The sequence below is a fragment of the Parambassis ranga genome, chromosome 1, assembly GCF_900634625.1.
Source record: "Parambassis ranga chromosome 1, fParRan2.1, whole genome shotgun sequence".
NCBI lineage: Eukaryota > Metazoa > Chordata > Actinopteri > Ambassidae > Parambassis > Parambassis ranga.
In genome coordinates, this window is record NC_041022.1 from 19,912,431 (window position 1) to 19,935,400 (window position 22,970).

General features: G+C 41.0%; 1 protein-coding gene across 3 annotated transcripts; it reads left to right on the forward strand.

Annotated features, from left to right (window-relative positions):
* The first annotated feature begins 958 nt into the window (after window positions 1-958).
* On the forward strand, window positions 959-22,907 carry mslnb (mesothelin b). 3 transcript variants are annotated; one of them, XM_028414947.1, is made up of 77 exons: window positions 959-977; window positions 1,145-1,212; window positions 3,271-3,366; window positions 3,726-3,744; window positions 3,874-3,910; window positions 4,503-4,625; window positions 4,783-4,982; window positions 5,071-5,174; window positions 5,435-5,547; window positions 5,674-5,892; window positions 5,989-6,063; window positions 6,150-6,385; window positions 6,805-6,886; window positions 6,990-7,133; window positions 7,249-7,451; window positions 7,529-7,638; window positions 7,744-7,862; window positions 7,996-8,172; window positions 8,258-8,289; window positions 8,507-8,604; window positions 8,767-8,789; window positions 8,901-8,922; window positions 9,008-9,035; window positions 9,163-9,241; window positions 9,328-9,474; window positions 9,587-9,798; window positions 10,089-10,189; window positions 10,286-10,398; window positions 10,483-10,659; window positions 10,749-10,780; window positions 10,880-10,977; window positions 11,070-11,092; window positions 11,184-11,205; window positions 11,297-11,324; window positions 11,412-11,496; window positions 11,606-11,752; window positions 11,843-12,051; window positions 12,230-12,330; window positions 12,427-12,539; window positions 12,624-12,800; window positions 12,890-12,921; window positions 13,021-13,118; window positions 13,762-13,784; window positions 13,864-13,885; window positions 13,975-14,002; window positions 14,090-14,174; window positions 14,284-14,430; window positions 14,522-14,730; window positions 14,843-14,946; window positions 15,035-15,153; window positions 15,245-15,400; window positions 15,487-15,701; window positions 15,803-15,888; window positions 16,209-16,345; window positions 16,421-16,546; window positions 16,625-16,815; window positions 16,906-17,003; window positions 17,095-17,222; window positions 17,325-17,452; window positions 17,547-17,664; window positions 17,821-18,039; window positions 18,158-18,328; window positions 18,482-18,631; window positions 18,716-18,780; window positions 18,864-18,990; window positions 19,251-19,336; window positions 19,438-19,567; window positions 19,995-20,185; window positions 20,299-20,389; window positions 20,478-20,598; window positions 20,667-20,854; window positions 20,959-21,120; window positions 21,200-21,336; window positions 21,627-21,766; window positions 21,845-21,939; window positions 22,059-22,377; window positions 22,525-22,907. In XM_028414947.1, exons 3-77 carry the CDS (start codon window positions 3,315-3,317, stop codon window positions 22,611-22,613), a joined length of 8,811 nt encoding a protein of 2,936 aa, XP_028270748.1. In that variant the 5' UTR covers window positions 959-977; window positions 1,145-1,212; window positions 3,271-3,314; the 3' UTR covers window positions 22,614-22,907. The 3 variants fall into 3 exon arrangements, with proteins under 3 accessions (XP_028270748.1, XP_028270741.1, XP_028270757.1); XM_028414940.1 differs by lacking the exon at window positions 959-977 and having other exon boundaries at window positions 1,086-1,212; XM_028414956.1 differs by lacking the exons at window positions 959-977; window positions 12,230-12,330; window positions 12,427-12,539; ... (7 more) ...; window positions 14,284-14,430; window positions 14,522-14,730 and having other exon boundaries at window positions 1,086-1,212.
* Window positions 22,908-22,970: the final 63 nt, after the last annotated feature.

Here is a 22,970-nt window from a genome sequence, read left to right on the forward strand (position 1 = left end):
CTGCCTTAGTTTTACTGTCTATAGGTTCTACTTTGACAAGTATAAAAATGTAGCTAACTTTTCTTTATTTCATTTAACCTGTTGTAAACATCCAGAACATTAACTTTTGTGTGAAGTGTTTATATTTAGAGCCCCTGTAAAGCTAATACAAAACTGCATTTTAAGCTTAATGTTTTAGTAGAGGATGTTACAATACAGGACGATGAAGAGAAGGTACATTTAGTCTTTTATGTGCTAATGAAATGAAACTGAGAAGTGTCAAATGACCCCACATGGGACACAAAAAATGCAAAAAAAATCCAGACCTCAGAAAAACCTAGGTGACATGTTTAGCTTGAAGAGGCCTTTCACTGAAGTTCTAAGGCGAGGCGGTCGTGTCGTGACCACAGCAGGATTTTCTCTCCTCAACATCACTATGACTAGTGTTCCCATATAAGATTTATATTCACTGTTGCAGTCACCTGCTGTTTGCTCTGAATCAATTGCCCTCTGTAATACTGAATACTGATTGTTTTCAGCCTGAGATTAGCAAACCAGTTTGACTTGAAGGGCATGTGCATGTTTATGGTATGTGTGTGCGTCTGCAGGTGAATAACAAGTGTTTCCTGTTCCTAGAATAGCTTCTGTTCACAAATGTAACATTTACTGTATGCTGATTTTACAGCAGCTTCCTTCATCAGTATTTCTAATTAAATGACTGCTTATAAGAGAATTATCTTCTACTTTTGGCCAGTGGTCATAAGGTACATATGTGCCAGACCAGTTTGCCCTTATTTTGGTGCATTTAATGACGGTCCTGAGAGTGGTACGAACACAGAAACAGAAAAACAATGATCTCTGAGTTTAGCACCACAGACTGTCTGTCTCAGCTGTGGGGCTTATATATCCAAAAATGAATGAGATGTAACTTTATGCTTTGTGTCCTTTTCCTCTCCTCTAATGCTCTCTTTCACAAGCATTCATATACAACACAAAAGGTGAGGTTACACACACTACATTTACATAAAAGCACCAATTGCAGTCTATGCAACACACACCTGAGAAGAGGCAGAGCTTAGTTCTGCCCCCTTGTGTTGCCCAGAGGAGTCAGCCATCATTAGTGTCATAAGGCAACACACCCTTTACTGGTACATCTGTGTCTCAGGTGTCAGGACAGAGCGAGACGGTGTTTAACACCGGCACCTCAAGGACTCTAGCTACAAACAAGATTAGGTAAGAGCTTTGATTTCTTGCTCTTTCTGTCTTTGTTCTATATCTAAGCCAGTCACAGCAACTCAAAGAGAATACTATGAATTTTAACCCTTTTCTCCACATGTACGTGCTGTATATGGCTCGTTCTAGTGATTGATCTTGATCTAACTTCAGAGAAAATACACATGGACTGTGTTGTAAATTCAGTGGTTAGAGGAGAGAGATAAGGTTAAAATTTGAATTTGAATTAATGAGTTAAGGTAGAATATTCTCCTTTTTACTGTGTGAGAGTGTGTCTGTGGAAACAACACGCTGTTTGGGGATTTCAGCTGTGGGAATAATACGTTCTACCTCATTAAACTGAGGTAGCACACGCTCAGGTCCAAGAAGCAAAACACCCAGAAACTTCTGACAGAAATACCTGTAACATCTGTCTATCTGTTTAGGTTCTTTGCTCAAGTACAGCATTTACATTCTAAAACTCAGATTTGTTACCTAAAAAATATAGAAAGAATATTCAGAATTCACTAATGCTCTCAATAGGTTATGTTTGCATGGTATGCCTCACTGTGGAGCTAATTTTTGCATATTGTCTTTTATTATATCTTATATTAAGATGTGTATGTAAAAGTAAATGCACAGTAACAATTGACATTGACACATACATATAAAGGAGAAAAGCAAAATCTTTCTGTTGCATGTGTATTTGGTGATGTTTGGTTGATTATTAACTAACCCTGTAGGACAAATATCCTTCTCTTCTCCTCAATTCCCAGCTTTGAAATGGTAGATTAGTCACAAAGAATCAGAAGTGTTTGTCTTTAACCTGTCCGAGTCACGAATGTTTATAGGAGGAATAATGTTCAGCAAATACTAATAATGATACCAACTATTTATAATAACGCAATAGTGTATGTTACAATATGTGATGAGGAATCAATGGGCTGAACGTGGGAAAAATAGTGTGAGTGTGGTTGTTTAGTTATCATGGAAAACAGAAACAGACACTGCAGAAAGAACTCATCTAAATGACCACTGGCCATAAGGTAAATGTGTGTCGAGGGGATAATTACTGTACAAAATGTGATCTCAATCAGATGAAGTCTCATATTGACTCGATCGTGTCGTTCATCTCTCCAAGGCCAATATGTAGAGCTACAGAGAAAACAACCAGCCAGCAGCACTGACAGTGTAGCATGTGGGCTTGACTAGATTTGGAGTTAGGCCCTGTGCAGACCTGGTTTGCACTTTTGAGAGTTTCAAGAGACAGCTGTTAGAATGAATGAGTCCTGAGGGATCAGCTGCAAAGAATAAAAACATAAATAAATAAAAATAAATGAAATAAATAAAAATAATAAATGTCCAAAATAAAAAAAAACATGGCATGAGGACAATAAGGAAAATAATTATTGCATTATTGTTTTTCATTATTTAGACACTTCTCTTTAAGGTGAATGTAACTTTCGATTAGTCATAGTCAGTGACTTATTGGAAATAATTCTATATGACACATGGTCACTGTGATGGCCAAAAATATACGTGAAAACCAGTAAATGTGTAGCTTTTCACTTCTTCAAAGGCATCCATTTTTTATTTGATTATTAAGCGCCTGCTATAAGTACAAAGGCCGCTGTATATTCTTTGTTTGGGTAACATTTTGAAGTGTATGTTCAAGCCTAAGCGTCTTCTCTGTATGTTCATTGTTTGGAGATGAATGGTGTCAGGTTTCAGCATTCTTTCCACTGTTGCATCTATTGTCTCATCTCTTCATGCTGCTGTGTTAAAGGTCACTTATAGCAGTGACTGTATAATATCTGATGGTCACTCCCTAATTCCTTTCTGCCACCAAACACACAATGCATGAGAATGATACTGCAACAAAGGCCAGACTAAACATAATGAATAGACTAAAAAAACCTGCTTATGTAATAAATCAGGCTTTAGAAGCCCATGATTTGGTTTAAGTGGCCCACCTCAGCACATGTAATATTACAATGATGTCTTTTATTAGCCATCTAAAACACTGTTTGTTGGTGTTGAGTTCTGACTGTGCTGCCTGTTCTCTCATTCCCTCTCCAGTGATTTTCAGCACACAGGCATCGCTCCATGAGACCTGTCACATTATGAGACCATGCTGCCTTTTTCTCCTCATTTACCTACTGGGGAGCATCTTTGGTAAGATTGTGTCACAGTCAACAGGTCATTAAAATAAAAATCTAATAAACCAACAAAGAATGTATATGTAAATTCATTTAAAACAATCATTGATTATCTAGGACAGACCACCAGGTTATTAGCAAATGTGTAAATAGTGTTTGGTAATGGCAGTGGAAGACAGAATTTGTAAGACTGACTCAAAATGCATAGAAAGTAACACTACAGTGAGACAATGTATAGCTACTACAAGGACTAACTACAGGGCAGATAATATTTATACACTGTATGCATGAACAGATGAAACACAGACACTGTGTTGTGTTGCTTTGGCCAATAAAAACCTTCATTTCTAACAGTAAACTTGTCTTTTTAAACAGGTGGCTCCAGTGCACAAAGGTGAGATTTAAAAACTTAAGACAGAGCTAAAAAAAGAAAGCACACAATGTATTTGCAGTACACTGACTGATGACAATGTCTTTTGTCTCCAAATGCTCATCTGGTTACCTCACTAATGGAAATCTACAGCAATACAACATGTCCCTCACAAGAGACCTGCAATCCGGTGAGTGACGTCACACCGATCCCAAGAAGATGCGTTAGCATTTTCTGATAATGTTGATGTTCATTTTGTTCTGTTCTTTCATGGAATCTTTTCGGTGTACTAACATTACATTGATAAGCCGATCCTGAACTTTGAAGTCACAGAGTATTGTTGTAAAACTGCCCATATTACATACCAAGGACTCCACCTCCACTTGTCAGTTACCAGCTCCATTTCTCAACAGCGTTCTGTCAAAACATTAGGCAGTCCACGAGTGTGGACAGACACACTTAACAATAGATTTATCCAAGTGTATGATGAAAGATTGTGAAAGGTTTTTTCACACATTTTCCCAGTTTAGAGCAGGTCATTTAGCGCAAATTTTTTTTACCTACTTTACAGTGTGCTGCTATGTATGATATAATTTATGTTGTTCAGATGTCTGCAGTCTAGAAAACACAATTTTTCAGGATAGAGTATAATCTTTATTTTCATACATAGTACATGATATTGGGTGTCGTCCTTGGGTGTAAACATATTAAACGCATAAATAAATGAATAAAAACTATGTTTCCATATTGCTATTTTTTTTTGTCTTGTCACAAATTTCAAGGAGCCCCCAGCAGCCTCACAGTTCCTGAACTGTGTGGGATTACCTTCCACAGACACAGGGGCAGATCACCTGCGGAGGCTGAAAGGAATGCTTGAAGCGATGATGGATCTGTACACCTTCATGGTATGTATACAGACACGCAATGGAAGGAATTCCACTCATTCCTGCCTGACCAGTTTTTGTTGCCATGTCATGGCAGACATTTTATACACTGTACCTGCAGTGGAAAAACTGCAGATTTATAGAGTTGCTGTAAACCTTTACATCCCTCCTCTTACAGAAATCCAGCATGACAGGTGTACCCCTGCTGAGTCTGCAGGGAGAGCTGGATTTAAATCTGGATGCAGATCCTTTGCAAAATGAAGCCCTGGTCCAGATGTGGCTGGAGGTCAAGATCAACCCACTGCTGGACTCCATCTCCAAGCACTTCCTGTCCTGCCTCAGCACTAAGAACTTCAGCTGTTCCACCTACCAGACTGTGTACGGTTGCTTCTGTCTTACCTGTCTGTTCCTGTTGTGGTTGCAACTTTGCTTCAGTAACTTCTTCATGTGCCATCTCTACTTTCAGGGTGAGGGAGCTCAGTCAGCATTTTTCTGAGATGAATCCAGTCAGACAAAAGTGGATCTACACTTTCTTTATGTACCCCTTCCTGTCTGGAGACAGAGTCACCGGTAATTATGTTACGTTAATAACACCCAATGAACTAGAAATCACAGAAAATGACAATGATAGATTAGAAAAGAAATAAGGTTACTGTCCAAAAGAACTTCTGAGTCACTCTTCTTTCTTTCACTGTATTATTTATGACAAAGTGGAGTCACACAGCCACTAAAACACATCCTGGAGTTTTTAGCTAGCTTACAATTTACATAATTCACCTGTATGTACATCATATGTGTTCCTTCACTCAGCATGTGTGACTTGTGTTCAGGCTGTGTGAACCCTGAGGAGAGCAGTGAGGAGTGGTTGATGAAGAACTTTGGTGCCTTCAGAGCCATGGCCCGACTAAAGGACTTTTCAACACTGAACATGGTCTTCAGTGGAGTAAGTATTAAACCGTCTGCTCTTCAGATTGAGAACTTTTGTGAATGTTTTTGTTGTTGTTTACACTCACAGCTCTCTCCTTCACTGACACCTCTTCTTCTTTCCCTGCTTGTTTTTCTGTTGCAGTTGGAGGTTCTTCACTTGCTGTCTCCAACACAAATGGCAGAACTTCTGATGAGGCCTGAGGTCCAAAGTTTAGACAACGGCACCTTATCATTGATCTTCCACAGTCTGATGACAGGAAGCTCCATCTCTCCACCCACTGCTAGCCCTGGTTTGGACTACAACTGGACGAGCCCAGGATACCCACCTGTCACATATAATCCATACCCACCGTCTTCACAGGTAAATCTCAGAGAGGTAGTGGAGCATCCTGGTCCTTACAGTTTTTAGATACATAAATAGTGCATGTCAGGTGATCTCATCTCTTTTATCACACAGATTGCAGATGGGTTCATGACGGCTTTCAAACCCATTGGGAGCTTCGTCCATAACTTTGTGTCCTTCACGCATGAGGTACAGGCACCCACATGTTCTCACACTACATAAATAGACACGCAGATAGTAAATAAAAGGACTCCTGACCCTGACCTTTTTTCTAGAGAAATGTGTCACAAATAAGAAGCACCACTCTGACTCAGTTCCTGCTCAACTGGACTCTGGCTGAGCTGGCAGACATGTACCGGCCACAAAACACCTCAGGAGTCACCGAGAAACAGTTTGATGTGACGAACGTGGAGGACTGGTATCAGCAGGTTGTGCTGCCAGTGTTACGGAGGTTCTTGCCTGATGCTGCCCTGACGGAACGAAACATCACACTTGCTTTTTACCAGTTATTGTAAGTCAGGCTAACAATAGGCAATCTTACCAGCATTTCTTGATATCTATTTGTTTTTTGCAGATTCATTTGTGTTGAGGGATTTTGAGTGAACACCTGGGAGCTAAGTTAGGTTGGAACTAATGGGACGATCTTATACAGTTGCTTTAACTTCCCCAGCTCTTTGTAGATGTACAGGCAGTGTTCTAGTTCACATTTCCAGGTGGCTGAAGATCTTATTAGACTTGTTTTAGGAGCCATCTTTAAGGGGGCATTTGAGAAACTGCAGTTTTTTTATTATTTACATATTGGCTGAAAGTGATACTTTGCCACTGAAAATACAGACTTGTCATAGATTAGTTATCGGATATTTTTACTTGACCAGTGAGAAATTTGAATAACTGTCAACTGAGCCTGTTTTTTGGTTTATTTTTGCACAGCAATTTGGAAAATGGCATTAACAATGGCACCTCTGAAATCCAAGATGTCTGTAGCATTACCCTTGACAAGACTCCTTGTGGGGTGAGACTTACTGTTAACAAACATCTGCAGCAAATAATAACCATCTTTAGACACTTCTCTCCAGCTCCAGCACTCATCATTGTTTTTGTGTTTATCTTACCAGCTGACTAATATGGTGGAAAATGTGGCGTATGTCTTACGCTGCGCTGCCCATACCAACCTGACATTGGACGAGCAGACAGTCATGACACTTATCCTAGAGCTGACAAGACGTCTGAACTCACTGGTCAAAGAGTTGTCCACAGCAGTGAGTGAACTGCACTGAACTGTCAAACACTTTGTGTTGTGAACTTACATCACTGCGTTTTAATGACACACATTGTAGCATCAAAACCTAAACTAGTGCGTCTCTACTGCTCTAGAATTTCCAGGATCTGGCATCCGAAATTCAGCAAATCTTCAGTGAAACAGAGCCCCCATCTCTAACCCAGCAGCACCTGCAGGACCCGAACTTCATCAGTTTGTGGTTCCAGATCAAGCTGCTCCCCCTCCTGCCTGCTGTACAGCCGGACCTCCTCTCCTGCCTCAGCACCAAAAACTTCTCCTGCCCTGTTTACCAAACCATGTGAGTGACACACATCCACACACACACACACACACAGTTTGTTGGACTTATTCTCATGTTGTTTTTTCTGTGTGCAGTGTGTCGGCGCTCAGCAAGAGCATGATGTTTATGGGTGCTGATGTGATGTACAGTCACAACATCTATAAGCACTTCATCTTTCCCTTCCTGCTGCATCATAACACCTCTGGTAAGCAACAGAACATCAATACTACTACGATGTTTACACAGACAAGACAATAAGTAAATAAAGTCCTACAAATGTAAATTATGTGCATTTCTGTACAAATTTCAGACCCCCAGTGTGTCTCTTCAGCCAGTGACAGTGCAGATTGGCTGCAAAAAAACTTTGGTTTCTTCTCACAGTTCGCCTCCATCACTGACTTCTACCAGCTAAACCCAAATTTCTCTGGAGTAAGTCTGAAAAACAGCAACATGCTGAATTTCTTCATTTTAACACACAGAACAGAACTCGTTCTAAATCTATATCTATTTATAACATTTAAATAAAATATTATGAATGTTCTCTCTTTTGTTTCCTGTACAGCTGGAGGCTCTTCACCTCCTGTCTGTAAAACAGATAGCAGAGATGTTGCTGCTGCCTCTTCGTGTTCCACCAACAAAAGATGTTGTTATCAACCAAGTGTTTGATTTCCTGACGGAGTCACCAGCAGACAGGAAGTTCCTAGAAGTTCTTCAATATCTGGTCCAGCTTGCTAAAGAGGTAAAAGTTACTGTTACAGGTAATACAGGTGCTAAACAAACTTTAGCTATTCTGGATGATTAATAGTAAAATATTTCATTTTCAGGTCAATCCTCCCTGTAATGTCCTCAGACAAATGTGAGTATTTTGAGGTGGTTTTAGAGCACACTGCACCAGCAGGACCACACTGCACTGGTCTAATATAATCATGACCACATTAAACTTAATGTTTACTTAAATGTGTTTTCTTATTATCTGGGGGTTGGTTTGATTTCTTGTGTATTAAAAACCATACAGTCAGTGAATTATGCATTTATGTAAACTAATTCTCTGTTCTCTCTGTTTTGTGCGTCAGTTTTGAGCGAATGTACAGAGCCATACCGTCTCTGTCTCCAAACATGGAACCACTTGTCTGGGCACAAATAGATGCCCTGATAACCATTGCACCAGAAGGTCAGTCTCTGCTTCACACTTGAACACAGCGATAACACACTTGCAATAATTAGCTTAGAGTCTCAAGATAATAGCCTGTTTTTAAAGTTGTTGTTATAAATGTGTTATTGAGTGCACGCTGTTTTGGAGTAATGTTCTTTTATTTATGTTATGTTTGGGCAGAGTGTGTGCCAGAGAACATCACGGTGAGTTGTCTTTATACTTAGTTTACTCATGTTTCATTCAGCTATTCACCCATAATATGATTGCATCATTTAATATTATGGATAATATCTGTAAACCTCTGTCATTCACAGTGCCCAGTAACCCAGTTCAATGGTAAGAATGTTGTCATGGTCTCATTTCATTACTCAGTGTGTTACTATTGGAGGTAAACCCTTATGTTTTCTCGGCTTTTCGACAGGTTCTAACATCTGCATGGGCGTTGACAGGTATTCATTTAATAATTAAAACTAAAAAATTTGAACTATTGTGATCATTTTTGTACTTTTTTTGACCTATGCTATGATATTGAGGGATGTTTATACTTGACATTTGCTTCTTTACATGTGTTCACAGCTCTGACCTACAGTTACACCTGAACACACTTACGCATGTCCCCTGCAATTTTCCCTTGGAGAAATATGCATGTGCACAGGTATCTACTGTAAACTGGTCCCACTGGACACACTCCACATTAGGGTTTAACACTGATGATGACTAAACAACCTCTCACACATACAGCTGGGCAACGTCACAGCCAATCAGCTGGCATCCCTCCTCATGTGTGACCTGCCCAGAAACAGCAGCTACTCCAAAGTGCTGTGGAAGATGCTGCTCACAAAGCTCTCCTCTGTTTTAGACCCAGCTCTGGACATCCTGGGCGACATGGTCAGTGGCTGCAGTAATTAACACATCCAGTCTATGACAGTTATCTGTCATATCTACATTATTAAAGAGAATCACTTAGTATTTGATGTAATGTGACTGATCTCTTCTACAGCCCATGGCTGAGGTTGGACCGGCAGCGATGGAGGTCCTGGATGTGATTAATGAGATCAGACTGTCGTTCCTGACCGATCAGGAGCTGATGAACAGCAGTGTGATTGGGTTGTGGTTCTCCCACCGTCTGAGCAGCTTCCTGCCATCGACATCAGGAAGGTTTCTGCACTGTCTGACCAACAGGAACCTCAGCTGTCAGTCATACCAGCAGATGTGAGTGTTTGTAGACTGGCTAAATATCCCCTACAACCCAGCACAATGACTCACAGTTCACTGCTATATCTATCTGGCTTTTGCTGTTGTCCACAAAACTATTTTTTTTACTTTGATGCTTTCACTTTGTAATTGTTTACTTTATTACATATACTATATTTACTATTTCACATAAGCCTAAGTTTTTACATGCAGTTTGAAATGTTTTAAAATGGTGTTGTTTGATCTGTACCACAGTGTGTTTCAAAGATTAATGTCACCATAATATTTGATCATGTCTTTCTCTGCAGACTGCAGGTGTTCATCAACAAATATAACAACATGACCTTAGAGCAGCAGTACGTGGTCTTGAACAATTTCATCCTGCGTTTCCTGCAGCAGCCACAGTCAGGTGCTCACACTCTTCATATACCTGGGGTGGGTGTGGAAAGAGTGGAGAAGTGTGTTAGTATTTACCGACCTATCTGGTCCATCTGCCTTTGTCCAGGTGCAGGCTGTGCCTCCAACACCAGTGCAGAGTGGCTAAGGAGGAATTTGGGTCCATTTTCAATGCGTCTGCCCCTCAGAGAGCTGCTGCTTCTCAAACCAGACTTCAACCCTGTGAGATTTGATTGTAGCTGTTGAGGAATTTTAAAAAGGGCAGATGTTGCTAATTATAATGAATAACTTCTTTTTTTAAATTAGCTGGAGGCCCTAGAACTCCTGGCTCCACAGCAGATTGCAGAGATTCTGGAGCTGAAGCTTCCCACTCTCCCAGACAAAGACGTCATCATCAATGTGCTCTTTGATTTCCTGACTCAGTCCTCTCAGGAGAAGACATTTTCTGGGTTCCTGCCCTACCTAGTCGTGTCCCTCCCACAGGTGAATAGCATAAAGCACTTCCTCTTCATTTAGGATCTTCACTGTTCTCAGTTTGTAAGTAATAACTTTTACTTTCCTTCCTCTTTAAGGCAAACCTTTCCTGTTCTTCATACAAAATACTGTAAGTTCACATCTAAACTATACAATGTGTTTTGAAGGTTACATACAGGTTACATACTTGGGGTAAGGTGATGTAATTCCACATATTTTGGTGTTCTAGGTTCAACAGACTGGACCTGGCGATGGCCACAGCCTCTCTTGGCGTAGCTTCATCTATCACTTACACTAAAGTGACCATATCCAAGTACATACCACTCGGTGAGAGCTGCAGTCTACAGCATAACAACAAGACATTTCTGCATTCTTTTCAATAACCCTAACCTATCTTTCATTTTTTGTGATTGTCACAGGCTGCGTCATATACAGTGAAGAGGTAATTATATGTTATTTTTAATTTTTTTTTAAATTAATATCTTCATTTAAATGAAAACTCATACCTACCTTCATGTCTTTCTCCTACAAAGTGCACTGTTACCATGACAAATGGTAAGTTGCCTCACTCCCATTAAGAAATAAATTAGTAAACTAAAAAAAAAATTATTGCTCATAAACATTTCATTTGTTGCTTTTTCCACAGAGACAGATCTCTGTATTGGAGTGAACAGGTGGGAGTTATAACTTTAACTATTTATTCGCTTTGTGCAACATGATGACAAAACTGTTTGAGCTTCTGTGTCATTCTGAACCCACAGCACAGCGCTGCAGCTTCAGCTCGACGCTGGAAAGATGAGCGGACGTTTCTGCGACTTTGCCCTTGAGGAATTTGCCTGTGCCTCTGTAAGACTGCACACATCTCAGATTAGCAGCTTCCTTTAACTCCATCTGTGAGCAGAGGTTCTAAGGTCGGTCTCCTGTTTTGTCCCACTTGTTCTGATTCATTCCACAGCTGTCAGCACTAACAGCAAAGGACCTGGCAGTGATGCTGACATGTAATCGCCCCTCCAACACAAGCGGCTCCAGACCAGTCTGGAAGCTAATTCTCTCCAAAGCTTCTCATGTGTTGGATGAAGCTCTAGATCTTCTGGCCAGCATGGTAATTAAAAGCTTTTTTCCATGTTCTTATTTTGCTACCAGCATCAATAAAGAGAGAGAATCTTTCACATTTACCAACTTTGCATTTTAGACACTGGACTCCAATAACAATGCATTGTCCGTGGTTCTGGACTCCATTCGGGAAATTCGCCTGGACACCATCAGCATGGCTAGCATCAATGACCCTGCAGTTATCATGCTGTGGTTTAATCGCCTGCAGCCATTCCTGCCAGCTGTGTCTCTTGAGTTTTTGTCATGTCTTACCACAAAAGGTCTGAACTGCAGCACCTACCAGCACATGTAAGCAGCATTTGCCATTTCTAATTATTATCACAATCAACCAGGCTGCTCTGGTTTTAAATATGATGGTTCATGTGTACGCTAATCATACAACCCTCATTGTTGTTGTTTGATCTGTACCACAGTGTGGTTCAAAGATTAATGTCACCATAATATTTGATCATGTCTTTCTCTGCAGACTGCAGGTGTTCATCAACAAATATAACAACATGACCTTAGAGCAGCAGTACGTGGTCTTGAACAATTTCATCCTGCGTTTCCTGCAGCAGCCACAGTCAGGTGCTCACACTCTTCATATACCTGGGGTGGGTGTGGAAAGAGTGGAGAAGTGTGTTAGTATTTACCGACCTATCTGGTCCATCTGCCTTTGTCCAGGTGCAGGCTGTGCCTCCAACACCAGTGCAGAGTGGCTAAGGAGGAATTTGGGTCCATTTTCAATGCGTCTGCCCCTCAGAGAGCTGCTGCTTCTCAAACCAGACTTCAACCCTGTGAGATTTGATTGTAGCTGTTGAGGAATTTTAAAAAGGGCAGATGTTGCTAATTATAATGAATAACTTCTTTTTTTAAATTAGCTGGAGGCCCTAGAACTCCTGGCTCCACAGCAGATTGCAGAGATTCTGGAGCTGAAGCTTCCCACTCTCCCAGACAAAGACGTCATCATCAATGTGCTCTTTGATTTCCTGACTCAGTCCTCTCAGGAGAAGACATTTTCTGGGTTCCTGCCCTACCTAGTCGTGTCCCTCCCACAGGTGAATAGCATAAAGCACTTCCTCTTCATTCAGGATCTTCACTGTTCTCAGTTTGTAAGTAATAACTTTTACTTTCCTTCCTCTTTAAGGCAAACCTTTCCTGTTCTTCATACAAAATACTGTAAGTTCACATCTAAACTGTACAATGTGTTTTGAAGGTTACATACAGGTTACATACTTGGGGTAAGGTGATGTAATTCCACATATTTTGGTGTTCTAGGTTCAACAGACTGGACCTGGCGATGGCCACAGCTTCTCTTGGCGTAGCTTCATCTATCACTTACACTAAATTGACCTTATCCAAGTACATACCACTCGGTGAGAGCTGCAGTCTACAGCACACAAAGAGTTTAAAGTGACCACTGTCTCCTGTCCTGTACCATCAATTCCCTTCTCCACTAATCTAAATATTCACATGCTCGACTTGATGTCACTTATGGCTGATTTGATGCACGTCATTGGAGAATGAAGTTGTTTTAATATTCACATGATTTTAAACAAGGTTCTTTGGTTGTGCATCAGTTTTAGCTGCACATGTTTGTAGAGACTGACCACAGGCGGGTGAGGATTAACAGGTTAAAAACAGCGTACACACGGCTTACAGGTGATATCATCAGTACAAGCACTTTCCCTGTCATTGGAATGAGGTGACACAAACTGTTCTTAAGCTGTGTCCTGGCAAAATTAGACATAAATATTAATTATTAGTAATTTATTTCTACATTTGATAGGCTGTGTACAGCACTTTGGCTGACCTTGTTGTTTTTAAAAGTGCTCTATAAATAAAGATGGATTGGATTGCATTGGGACAAATATAATCAAAGTTAGGAGTTAGGAACAAACCAGTTCTGCTTCTATGTAGCTACTGCCTCAGTGACTCTGTATATGATTACATACAGATGATATTTCTGCATTCTTTTCAATAACCCTAACCTAATTTTCATTTTTGTGATTGTCACAGGCTGCGTCATATACCGTGGAGAGGTAATTATATGTTTTTTTAAATTAATATCTTCACTTAAATGAAAACTCATACCTACCTTCATGTCTTTCTCCTACAAAGTGCACTGTTACCATGACAAATGGTAAGTTGCCTCACTCCCATTTAGAAATAAATTAGTAAACAAAAAAAAAATGTTGCTCATAAGAATTTCATTTGTTGCTTTTTCCACAGAGACAGATCTCTGTATTGGAGTGAACAGGTGGGATTTATAACTTTGAATATTTACTCGCTTTGTGCAACATGATGACAAAACTGTTTGAGCTTCTGTGTCATTCTGAACCCACAGCACAGCGCTGCAGCTTCAGCTCGACGCTGGAAAGATGAGCGGACGTTTCTGCGACTTTGCCCTTGAGGAATTTGCCTGTGCCTCTGTAAGACTGCACACATCTCAGATTAGCAGCTTCCTTTAACTCCATCTGTGAGCAGAGGTTCTAAGGTCGGTCTCCTGTTTTGTCCCACTTGTTCTGATTCATTCCACAGCTGTCAGCACTAACAGCAAAGGACCTGGCAGTGATGCTGACATGTAATCGCCCCTCCAACACAAGCGGCTCCAGACCAGTCTGGAAGCTAATTCTCTCCAAAGCTTCTCATGTGTTGAATGAAGCTCTAGATCTTCTGGCCAGCATGGTAATTAAAAGCTTTTTTCCATGTTCTTATTTTGCTACCAGCATCAATAAAGAGAGAGAATCTTTTTACATTTACCAACTTTGCATTTTAGACACTGGACTCCAATAACAATGCATTGTCCGTGGTTCTGGACTCCATTCGGGAAATTCGCCTGGACACCATCAGCATGGCTAGCATCAATGACCCTGCAGTTATCATGCTGTGGTTTAATCGCCTGCAGCCATTCCTGCCAGCTGTGTCTCCGGACTTCCTGTCATGTCTTACCACAAAAGGTCTGAACTGCAGCACCTACCAGCACATGTAAGCAGCATTTGCCATTTCTAATTATTATCACAATTAACCAGGCTGCTCTGGTTTTAAATGTGATGGTTCATGTGTACGCTAATCATACAACCCTCATTGTTAAATTCAGTGTACAGATTTTGAGTCGTCTCCAGCCAAACATGACACTTGCAACACAGATGTCTGTCTACACACACTTCATCAAGGTGTACCTGACCAGGAACAACACTGCAGGTAGCCTCAAGTATTACCAACACAGCTGCTGCATTTGATGTTTTCAGTCATAGTAAGTAAGTAAAGTGTAATTCGTTCTGTGTTTCAGATCCTGCATGCAGCTTGCACAGTAACAACAGTGGACAATGGCTGCAGGCAAACCTGGGAGGTTTCTCAGTCCTTGTGTCCTTAAATGAAATTCACATGCTCTACTCCAACTTCTCAGCTGTATGTTATGTTGTATTATTTTATGTTTTTGTCTTTGTGTTGATGATCGATGTTGCTTAAATGTGTTTTTTTGTTGTTTTTTTGCATGCAGATGGAAGCCTTACCACAGCTGACAGTCAGACAGCTGGCAGAGTTGTCCTCCACACCTGGGCAACTCACAACCCCAGACCAGGTCACCATGGTGATGAATTATGTCCCCAACGAACAACTGGCTTACTTCTATGATAATTTCTCACCTGCCATCATAGTGAGCAAACATCACACTTCACAAACACTTGTTTACCTTCCTTTAAACAAGGCTGAAAAAATCTGATGTTTCTCTTTTTCCTTCAGGGTCATGAAAGTACGTTCCCCCCTCTGGTGAGGTCAGCCATGTTACAAGTTGTGTTTAATCGCGCAAACCTCGCTGATCCCTCAGTAAGTGACACAGTTGTGCTGCAGTGGCTGGGCGACAGGTTGCGCCCCCTGCTGGTCAACCTGTCACCTCTCCATGTTGCACCTTTCTTCAGAATACTATCAGGAAGGAATTGCAGTACAGAGCAGCAGGGGTGAGTGCAAAAGCCACATGTACCAAATGAATTATTGATTTTAATGTAATCCATCTTTAATGAATGGATTATGGGAAATGTTTGTATTTTTGTTTTTTCAGTGTAGAGAATCTGAATCTGGTCATTTCAACACTCTCTGGAGACACACAGACAGGAATCTACAATCACATCCTTCAGACTCTCAAAGGTAAAAAATAAAACATACACTCACTAATGCATACACTGTGAGTGTAACTACTCTGTCTGGACACCTAATGATGTCACAAGGGGGACAAGGCCCCACTGCTAGGTGTATTTGTTGATTTGATGAACTGTATTTGTTCTCCTTCTTTGTATTTTGCCTGGTTATCACTGTCAAATACAGATAAATGCTTAAAGGGCTGTATACATCAGCAGCTTATTTGCATTTAAAGCTACAGACACTCTGTTTGAGTATGCAGGTATGTAAGTATGCAGGTGTGGAACAATTATGGTTTATTGACAGCTGACTTCTTACACTCATCTTAGGCCCAACACCTCTTCGATGCTACGGCAACAACTACAACCACAGTTTCTACAACTTCCTTGAGAGCTCGTTTATGGGATTCCAGTTCCCCAACCTGACCACCTTCCTGTCGCTCATGCCCCATGACAGCATGTACCAGGTGTGTTGATTTGAAGGTTATTGTGGTAAAGGCAAACTGAGAGAAGAAGAATTACTTATGTTATTTTTCTTCTAGCTGGTGAACTCCATACCTCCATCACACCTCAGAGATTTTCTCAGTCGTCCTGATGTTGTCGATAACGATGCACAGCTTTGTGTGCTGTACAACAACTATGCCCAAACACCAGTGTTCCTGGAGACTGTATGTACACAAACACACACACAGGACAGCAAACACACAGCGAAGATACAAACACACATACCTGTTTATTCTTTACAGGAGTCTGTCCCGGCCGATGTGAGGCGGCTTACTCTGCCTTGTGTCTGGCCAATGGCTCTGAGCAGCCCCACGAGGTCAGAGGTCAACGCTTGGTTTGACCAACGCCTCCACAACTATTTGGCCTTCCTCACAAAGAGTCTGATCAGCCCCAGTGCCACATACAATTCCACCTGCATGGCCTTCCAAAAGCTGTATGTTTTCTTACAACACCATGTGCTCCTTTTTGAAATTAATGTATATTTTTTTATGCTGTGTTCTGATTTAAATTTGCTTTGTTCCAGTGTCTTAGTTCTTGATCAATATAATTACGCTGCTGCGGACTTTGGGAGGCAAGACGTGTATAACAGCATCAGGAACTACCTCGCCTTAGGAACAGGAGGTAATTCACAAAATATCATTTACAATTGTAGTGAATTATATTTTTTTGTCCCACCTATTTATTTGTGTTTATATTGTATTTTTTTTTGTAGCAACCAGACCAAGGTGTTACAACCCCAGTGACCCAGAGCTAAACTCTACAGCTTGGTTTGCTGAGTACATTGGAGCTTTCATGCCCTTCCTCACTCTGGAAGACCTTCTTACATTTGGATCTAAAGAGGTACTGAACCGCTTTTTAAAACTCCAGCCCTGGTGTTATTTACTTGGATGGAAAGTTGACAGATTCATGATGTACAGATGTGTTTGTCCCACCTCCTTGCAGGGGATCCAGGTGTTCACAGTGAACCCTGATAACATCGCGCTCCTCAGCCACTCTGCTTTACCTGTAAACCTCACCAGCTACTACACTCAGCTCATATATACACAGAACAGCAACTTTAACCCCTTACTGTGAGTTTAAGCACACACACGCATGCATGCACACACACACCACACACACAGTGTGTATCTACGATCGTGTAAATTGTCTCCACTCTCTTTGCAGTCTGCCCCTGTTTTGTCTGTGTTTTGCTCCTGGTCCAGCATTCACCCAGCTCACAGCACAACAAAGTGTTACCATTCTGCACAACCTCACCACTCTCTGTACAGACCTAGACCCACAGGTGAGAATAACATTGATGCATTGGTAGCTGTTTTCCACTGAAAAGTATCATTTTGCAACTTTTTACATTTTTAACTTGTCCATCTTTTTAATGTTTTTTTTCATTTTCACTTTTACACACAAATATAACTGACTGACAACATTTCTGCATCTGTAGATCTCTGCTGCTTTGGCAGGAAACTTAGGCACCAACATTGATGCTTCAGCCCTTTCTGCCCTTGGCAACACAAGTACAGGCTTGTCCACAGGCCAGATCAGTACAATAAAGCCCCAGGCTCTGTTTGAGTCCCTCGGCACTCTCAGCAGTGTGAGCGGCTGGAATCAAGGACAGGCCAACGCCATCATCATGTCTCTGTTTTCTTCAGGACTGATAAAGGTAGCTGCTGTCAATTACACATTTGATGTTAAACGCAGAGCTTGCATCTGTCAGAAAACCATTAAGAACAAAGTCATCATGCTTTCTTATTTGTTTGCATCATTTTTCTTCCCACCAGCTCAACAGCTCATCATCACTGATCATGCTGGGCTCCCTTATTGTGGGTATCCCTGCCAGTATGTTCACCAGCATCGGAGGCTCCGAGCTGCTAATGGCATCCAAAAATCCTGCACTACTGTCACACTTGTTGTCTGCTCCACAGATCATCCAACAGATCTTTGTTACTCAAGTATGGCATAGACATTTCTGTGACATTAAAAATTATAATGCATCAATTAAAGGGCTCCTCACTCTACTAACTTTATGTGTTAATTACTTGATAAAATTACAACAGCTGTTTGGGAGAAACACTACAACATACTGCTCTCTCCTTTTTTCTCAGATAATATCAGTGGACAGTAACAGCCAGTCCATCATACAGAACATTCCAGATGAACTGGCTACTGAGATCCCCCGAAATTTTCTGCTGAGCTTCCCTAATAGCAGCAGTGTTATCACCACACTCAACAGGAAGAAATGGAAGCAGCAACAGGTAGCTGGATGAAACAGTGAAACACACCTGTTCTGTTTACATGCCTGGCCTCACACACCCTTTTTCTTTTCATTGTTTTGTTAGGTTGAGTTGTTCTTTGATGTCATGGCAGAGGAAAGTGCGACTGCACAGCTTGGAAGTGTGAACAAGTGAGTTTCAAAAAAGATTTGTCTGTGACAAAGAGACCAGGAAGTGTTCAGCAAGTTTATTGTGTGTGTGTGTGTGTGTGTAGTTTGTCACCCTCTGTGCTACAAGGGTTCACATGCACTGGAGTGAGGACGATTCAGGTGGTGCAGATCAAGAAGCTGATCAAAGCCTGTCGTAGAGGCAAGAACAAGGTCACACTGGTGGAGACACAGGTGAGTGTGTGTGTTGGGATACACATCTGTTTATGCAGTTACACTGCAAACCTAATGGGAGGCGTTCGAAAGCACTGTAAATATTTTAAGTTAGGTTAAGTTAGGAGTAAAATATTCAGAAAATAAATGTTAAAGTTATCCTTCCATGTATATCAGTGTGTAATAATTTGTCATGATGTCTGGATTACACTGTACAGAACACACTGTACGGATGATATACTGCACAATTTGATAAGAATTTGTCTTTTTCTCACCAACAGCTGACCTGCATGTACAACTACATTAAAGACGACTCTAACGCCACCTCCTTTGACCTCTTTCCTTATGATCTGCTGCTCTACTATGAGTAAGAATCTAAAATTAATTTGTTGAAATGGCAAGAAAAAAAACAAGCAAACAAAAAAAAATGTTCGTTACAATGATGTGTAATAATTTCCCTTTTTTTAGTTACATCCTGGTGCCGAAGGCCAGCTGCAGGTTGTATTTTGAACAACTAGCAGAAGCAGACTTCTCAGTCTTCTCCTCGGCCCTCAGCTACAAGCTGACCGCCCTGTTCAATAACGCCAAGAGCTGCCTGGTGAGTACCTGAACAATGAATGATACACAACATCTCCACTGGCATCAGGAAAAATCCTTATAAATAAACAAATCCTAAAAAATAAACACACTGGAATCTACAGTATATCATGTAGTAAGAGGATCATCAGGGGATCACCCTTTGAGTGTGAAAGTAAATATACAGTATTAAATTCCATTTAAAAAGGTTCTTATAAATGGCCTTGTATAATCTCCTAAAACAATTATCATCAAAGTTTATATGGTTCTACTCTTCTGATTCAAACAAAATGCTGGTTTGTTGGGCTCCAGTCTGGTGCACAGGGAGCTGAAAAGAATCTTAAATTAACTTCAGACAGTAAAACTCAATCATCAGAACCTTGGCTGTCATCAGTCAATGAAAAGTGAGAAGCTCGCCTTTCAGTATTCTGATTTTTTTTTTTTTTCAGGGTATAACCAACACCAGCTTGACTGCAGATACTATATCTGTGTTGGGAAACATGTGCTGCACTCTGGATGGGTCCTACATTGTGAACTCTCATCCGTCCATCTTGGACAAACTCAACAACTGCCCAGATCTCACCGCTTCTCAAGCAGCTGCTGTTGAAACTCTGCTGTCTAGTGGCAAAACAAAATACGGGTATGTCAACAGCAGCAACACAACAAACTAAATAAATAAAAATAAATAAATAAAAGTTGTTTGTAATGTATCCTCATCAGCAGTGTTTTGTTTTTTTTGTTCTCACTAATCAGAGCTCCTGCAAAGTGGAATGAACAAACTCTGAGAGACCTTGGGATGTTACCTCTCTATTTGTCTTCAGCCTTCTATGACAACTTTAACAAAGTGAGTCCCACTTAAAAACACACATTCAGCAGAGGCAGGTGATGTTAGGTTCTTCATGTGTGTGTGTGTGTGTGTATGTGTTCATCAGACTACCAGGGGTTTATTCTTGAGATACTTCCTGAAGGACAAAGTAGTGAGCAAACAGAAGGAAGAGAACCTGAAAAATGAAATAAGAAAGTCAAATGAGAAGAGGTCAAAGCGAGCTCTCGGTAAGTGTTGTGAACTCTTGAAATATTTTTATTGAAGAATATTGTTGTAACATTTATTTTGGTTTCAGCCACTGGATGCACAGTAGGAACAATCACCCAGGTGACCATCAGCGATCAAATCTTCCCGTTCGACTATGATGTAAACCAGTTCAACTCCTGCCTCAGTGCCTCAGTGGTGAAAGATAACTTGAATGCCATCACAGAGAAGGTGGTTCAGAAGGATTACCTAAAGATTGTTCTCAGCAAACTGGGAGAGGTGGGTGACAGAGGCCACTAATAACAACACCTGTATTTATTGCTGTCTTCAGTTTGCAGGCCTAAATAAATGTGTATTTCTTAATAATTGTCCAATATATACAGGCTTATTCTGCCAACTCCACCATCCCAGAAACTCAGGTTCGGGTCTTAGGTACAGCGTCCCGTGTAGCCACCACAGAGGACATCAACAGGTGGAACATCACTCAGATAGACACACTTGCTGCTTTGATGGACTCCTCAAATGGAGACTGGGACCCGAGCCTGGTGAGCAAACAGAGTTATACATGCATGCAAACTGTTTAGGTTTATGTGAACTTATTGATTCATGTATCTCCTCATTTAGGCTAGAGCCATCATCACTAAGTATCTGAGCACAGACGGGAACAAACTTGGCAGCGCAGAGCTGAATGCCATTGGAGGTCCAAACCTGTGCTCGCTGGATGTCAATGTTCTGAAGAACATTTCACAGCAAGGTCTTAGGTAAGAAGTCAGATCTGTGTGTGTGTGTGTTTGGAGGATTATTACAGTACATTACACTGGTTTGACATCTCAGGCAGTTTATAACTAGAAGCTAGAAGAATACAATAACTCTGATCCTGTTGGACTGAGGGCAGACCAGGTGCTACAATAGGTTAGCATAGTAACTTCAGTTGACATGTAGGGCATGGTAATGTGCAAAAAAAAGAGTTACAAAATACATAAATTGTTGACATTTGACTTGTTGTGTGATTGGCTTCTGTGATGTTTTATTTTGTGTGTGTCTCCTGCAGAGAGGCTAAAGCTCTGGTCGTGTCCAACTGCACCACAGAGAAAAAGCAGGAGCTCTTCACCATCGCCAAACAAGCATTCAGCGGAAACACCCGCTCAACTGTCTCTGCTTCCAGCTACCAGCTCACCAAATCTTATCTTGGCAAGCAAACAGACACATACATACATGAAGCCTTCATGTGAACACAAACAGCTGACACATTTCTTTCCTGTCCTGCAGCTGGTGCAGATTTAAGTTATGTTCGAAGTTTGGCGGCTTCCAATCTCAGCATGGACCTGGCGACCTTCACCAGTCTGAATGAGAATGTTGTACTGGTCAGTGCTGTGTATTTGTTACTTTATTCACGGAGTGCGCTACCTTACCATCAGCACCGTCTTTGTCATGTTTGTAATTTTGTGGTGAGTTTTGTTTTTATCTGCTCTGCTCTCCCTAGAACCTGACTGTTAGTGAACTTAAAGGTCTTCTCGGCACCAACCTACCAGATCTGAAGTTGTATGAAAACCAAACACTGGTTCAGAACTGGATCAGCAGGCAGTACCAGTCAGACCTCAACACGTTGTCACTGGGGCTTCAGGGAGGCAGGGCCGACACCACAACTGCCCCCCCCAGCTCTGTGGCCACCTCTGGCACCTCTGCTGCTGCTACTACTACTACTACTACTACTACAACATCCTCATCATCAGCAACAACATCTGGATCCGTATTGGGAACAGGATCCAGCACCTCTTCTCCAAGTTCATCTACCACCACAGGTAAATATTAGAACAACAGCTCATATGAGGCCAGACAGCTTTCAGGGCAGTTTTGCCAATATTAATGTCTGTGCAACTGCACTAAAGGATTAAATGTTTTAAATCATGATACAGCATCACTGAACCGAGTTTGTGTTTCTGTTTTAGGTACCGGATCCCGCATCCGAGCTGACGCTGGCTTCACCTGCCTTGTTCTCCTCATGCTGTTTTTCCTTTCTCAGCATGCTGTAATGTAAAGAAACTGGAATCACATGGCTACTTATGGCCAACTCTCAATTCAAAGGATCATTTATTAGAAGTAGAAGGACATATTATCAAACAGAAGGGCATTGGCACTACTTAATCTTTTTTGCTCTAAAGCTATATTGCACATCATTGTTGAGCTTATATATTTTCGTATATTTTTTGGTGGTTCAGTTGTTTAAAATGAAATAAATGTTTCAGGTGTATTTTTGTTTCACTTTCTTTACTTTAAAAATGATGTATGAACAATAAATTAATATTATACTGTATCATCATCATCACACAAACCAAAGTCATTTTTTTATTTGGTCTTAGTTTACTAATATTAAAGGCTTGGATGGAAGACATTA

Coding starts and splice junctions, on each gene's coding strand:
- mslnb (XM_028414947.1), top strand. CDS start 3,315: ATGAGACCATGCTGCCTTTTTCTCCTCATTTACCTACTGGGGAGCATC. Junction 6,064..6,149: donor TTGTGTCCTTCACGCATGAG/GTACAGGCACCC, acceptor CCTTTTTTCTAG/AGAAATGTGTCACAAATAAG. Junction 20,390..20,477: donor TCTATGACAACTTTAACAAA/GTGAGTCCCACT, acceptor TGTGTTCATCAG/ACTACCAGGGGTTTATTCTT.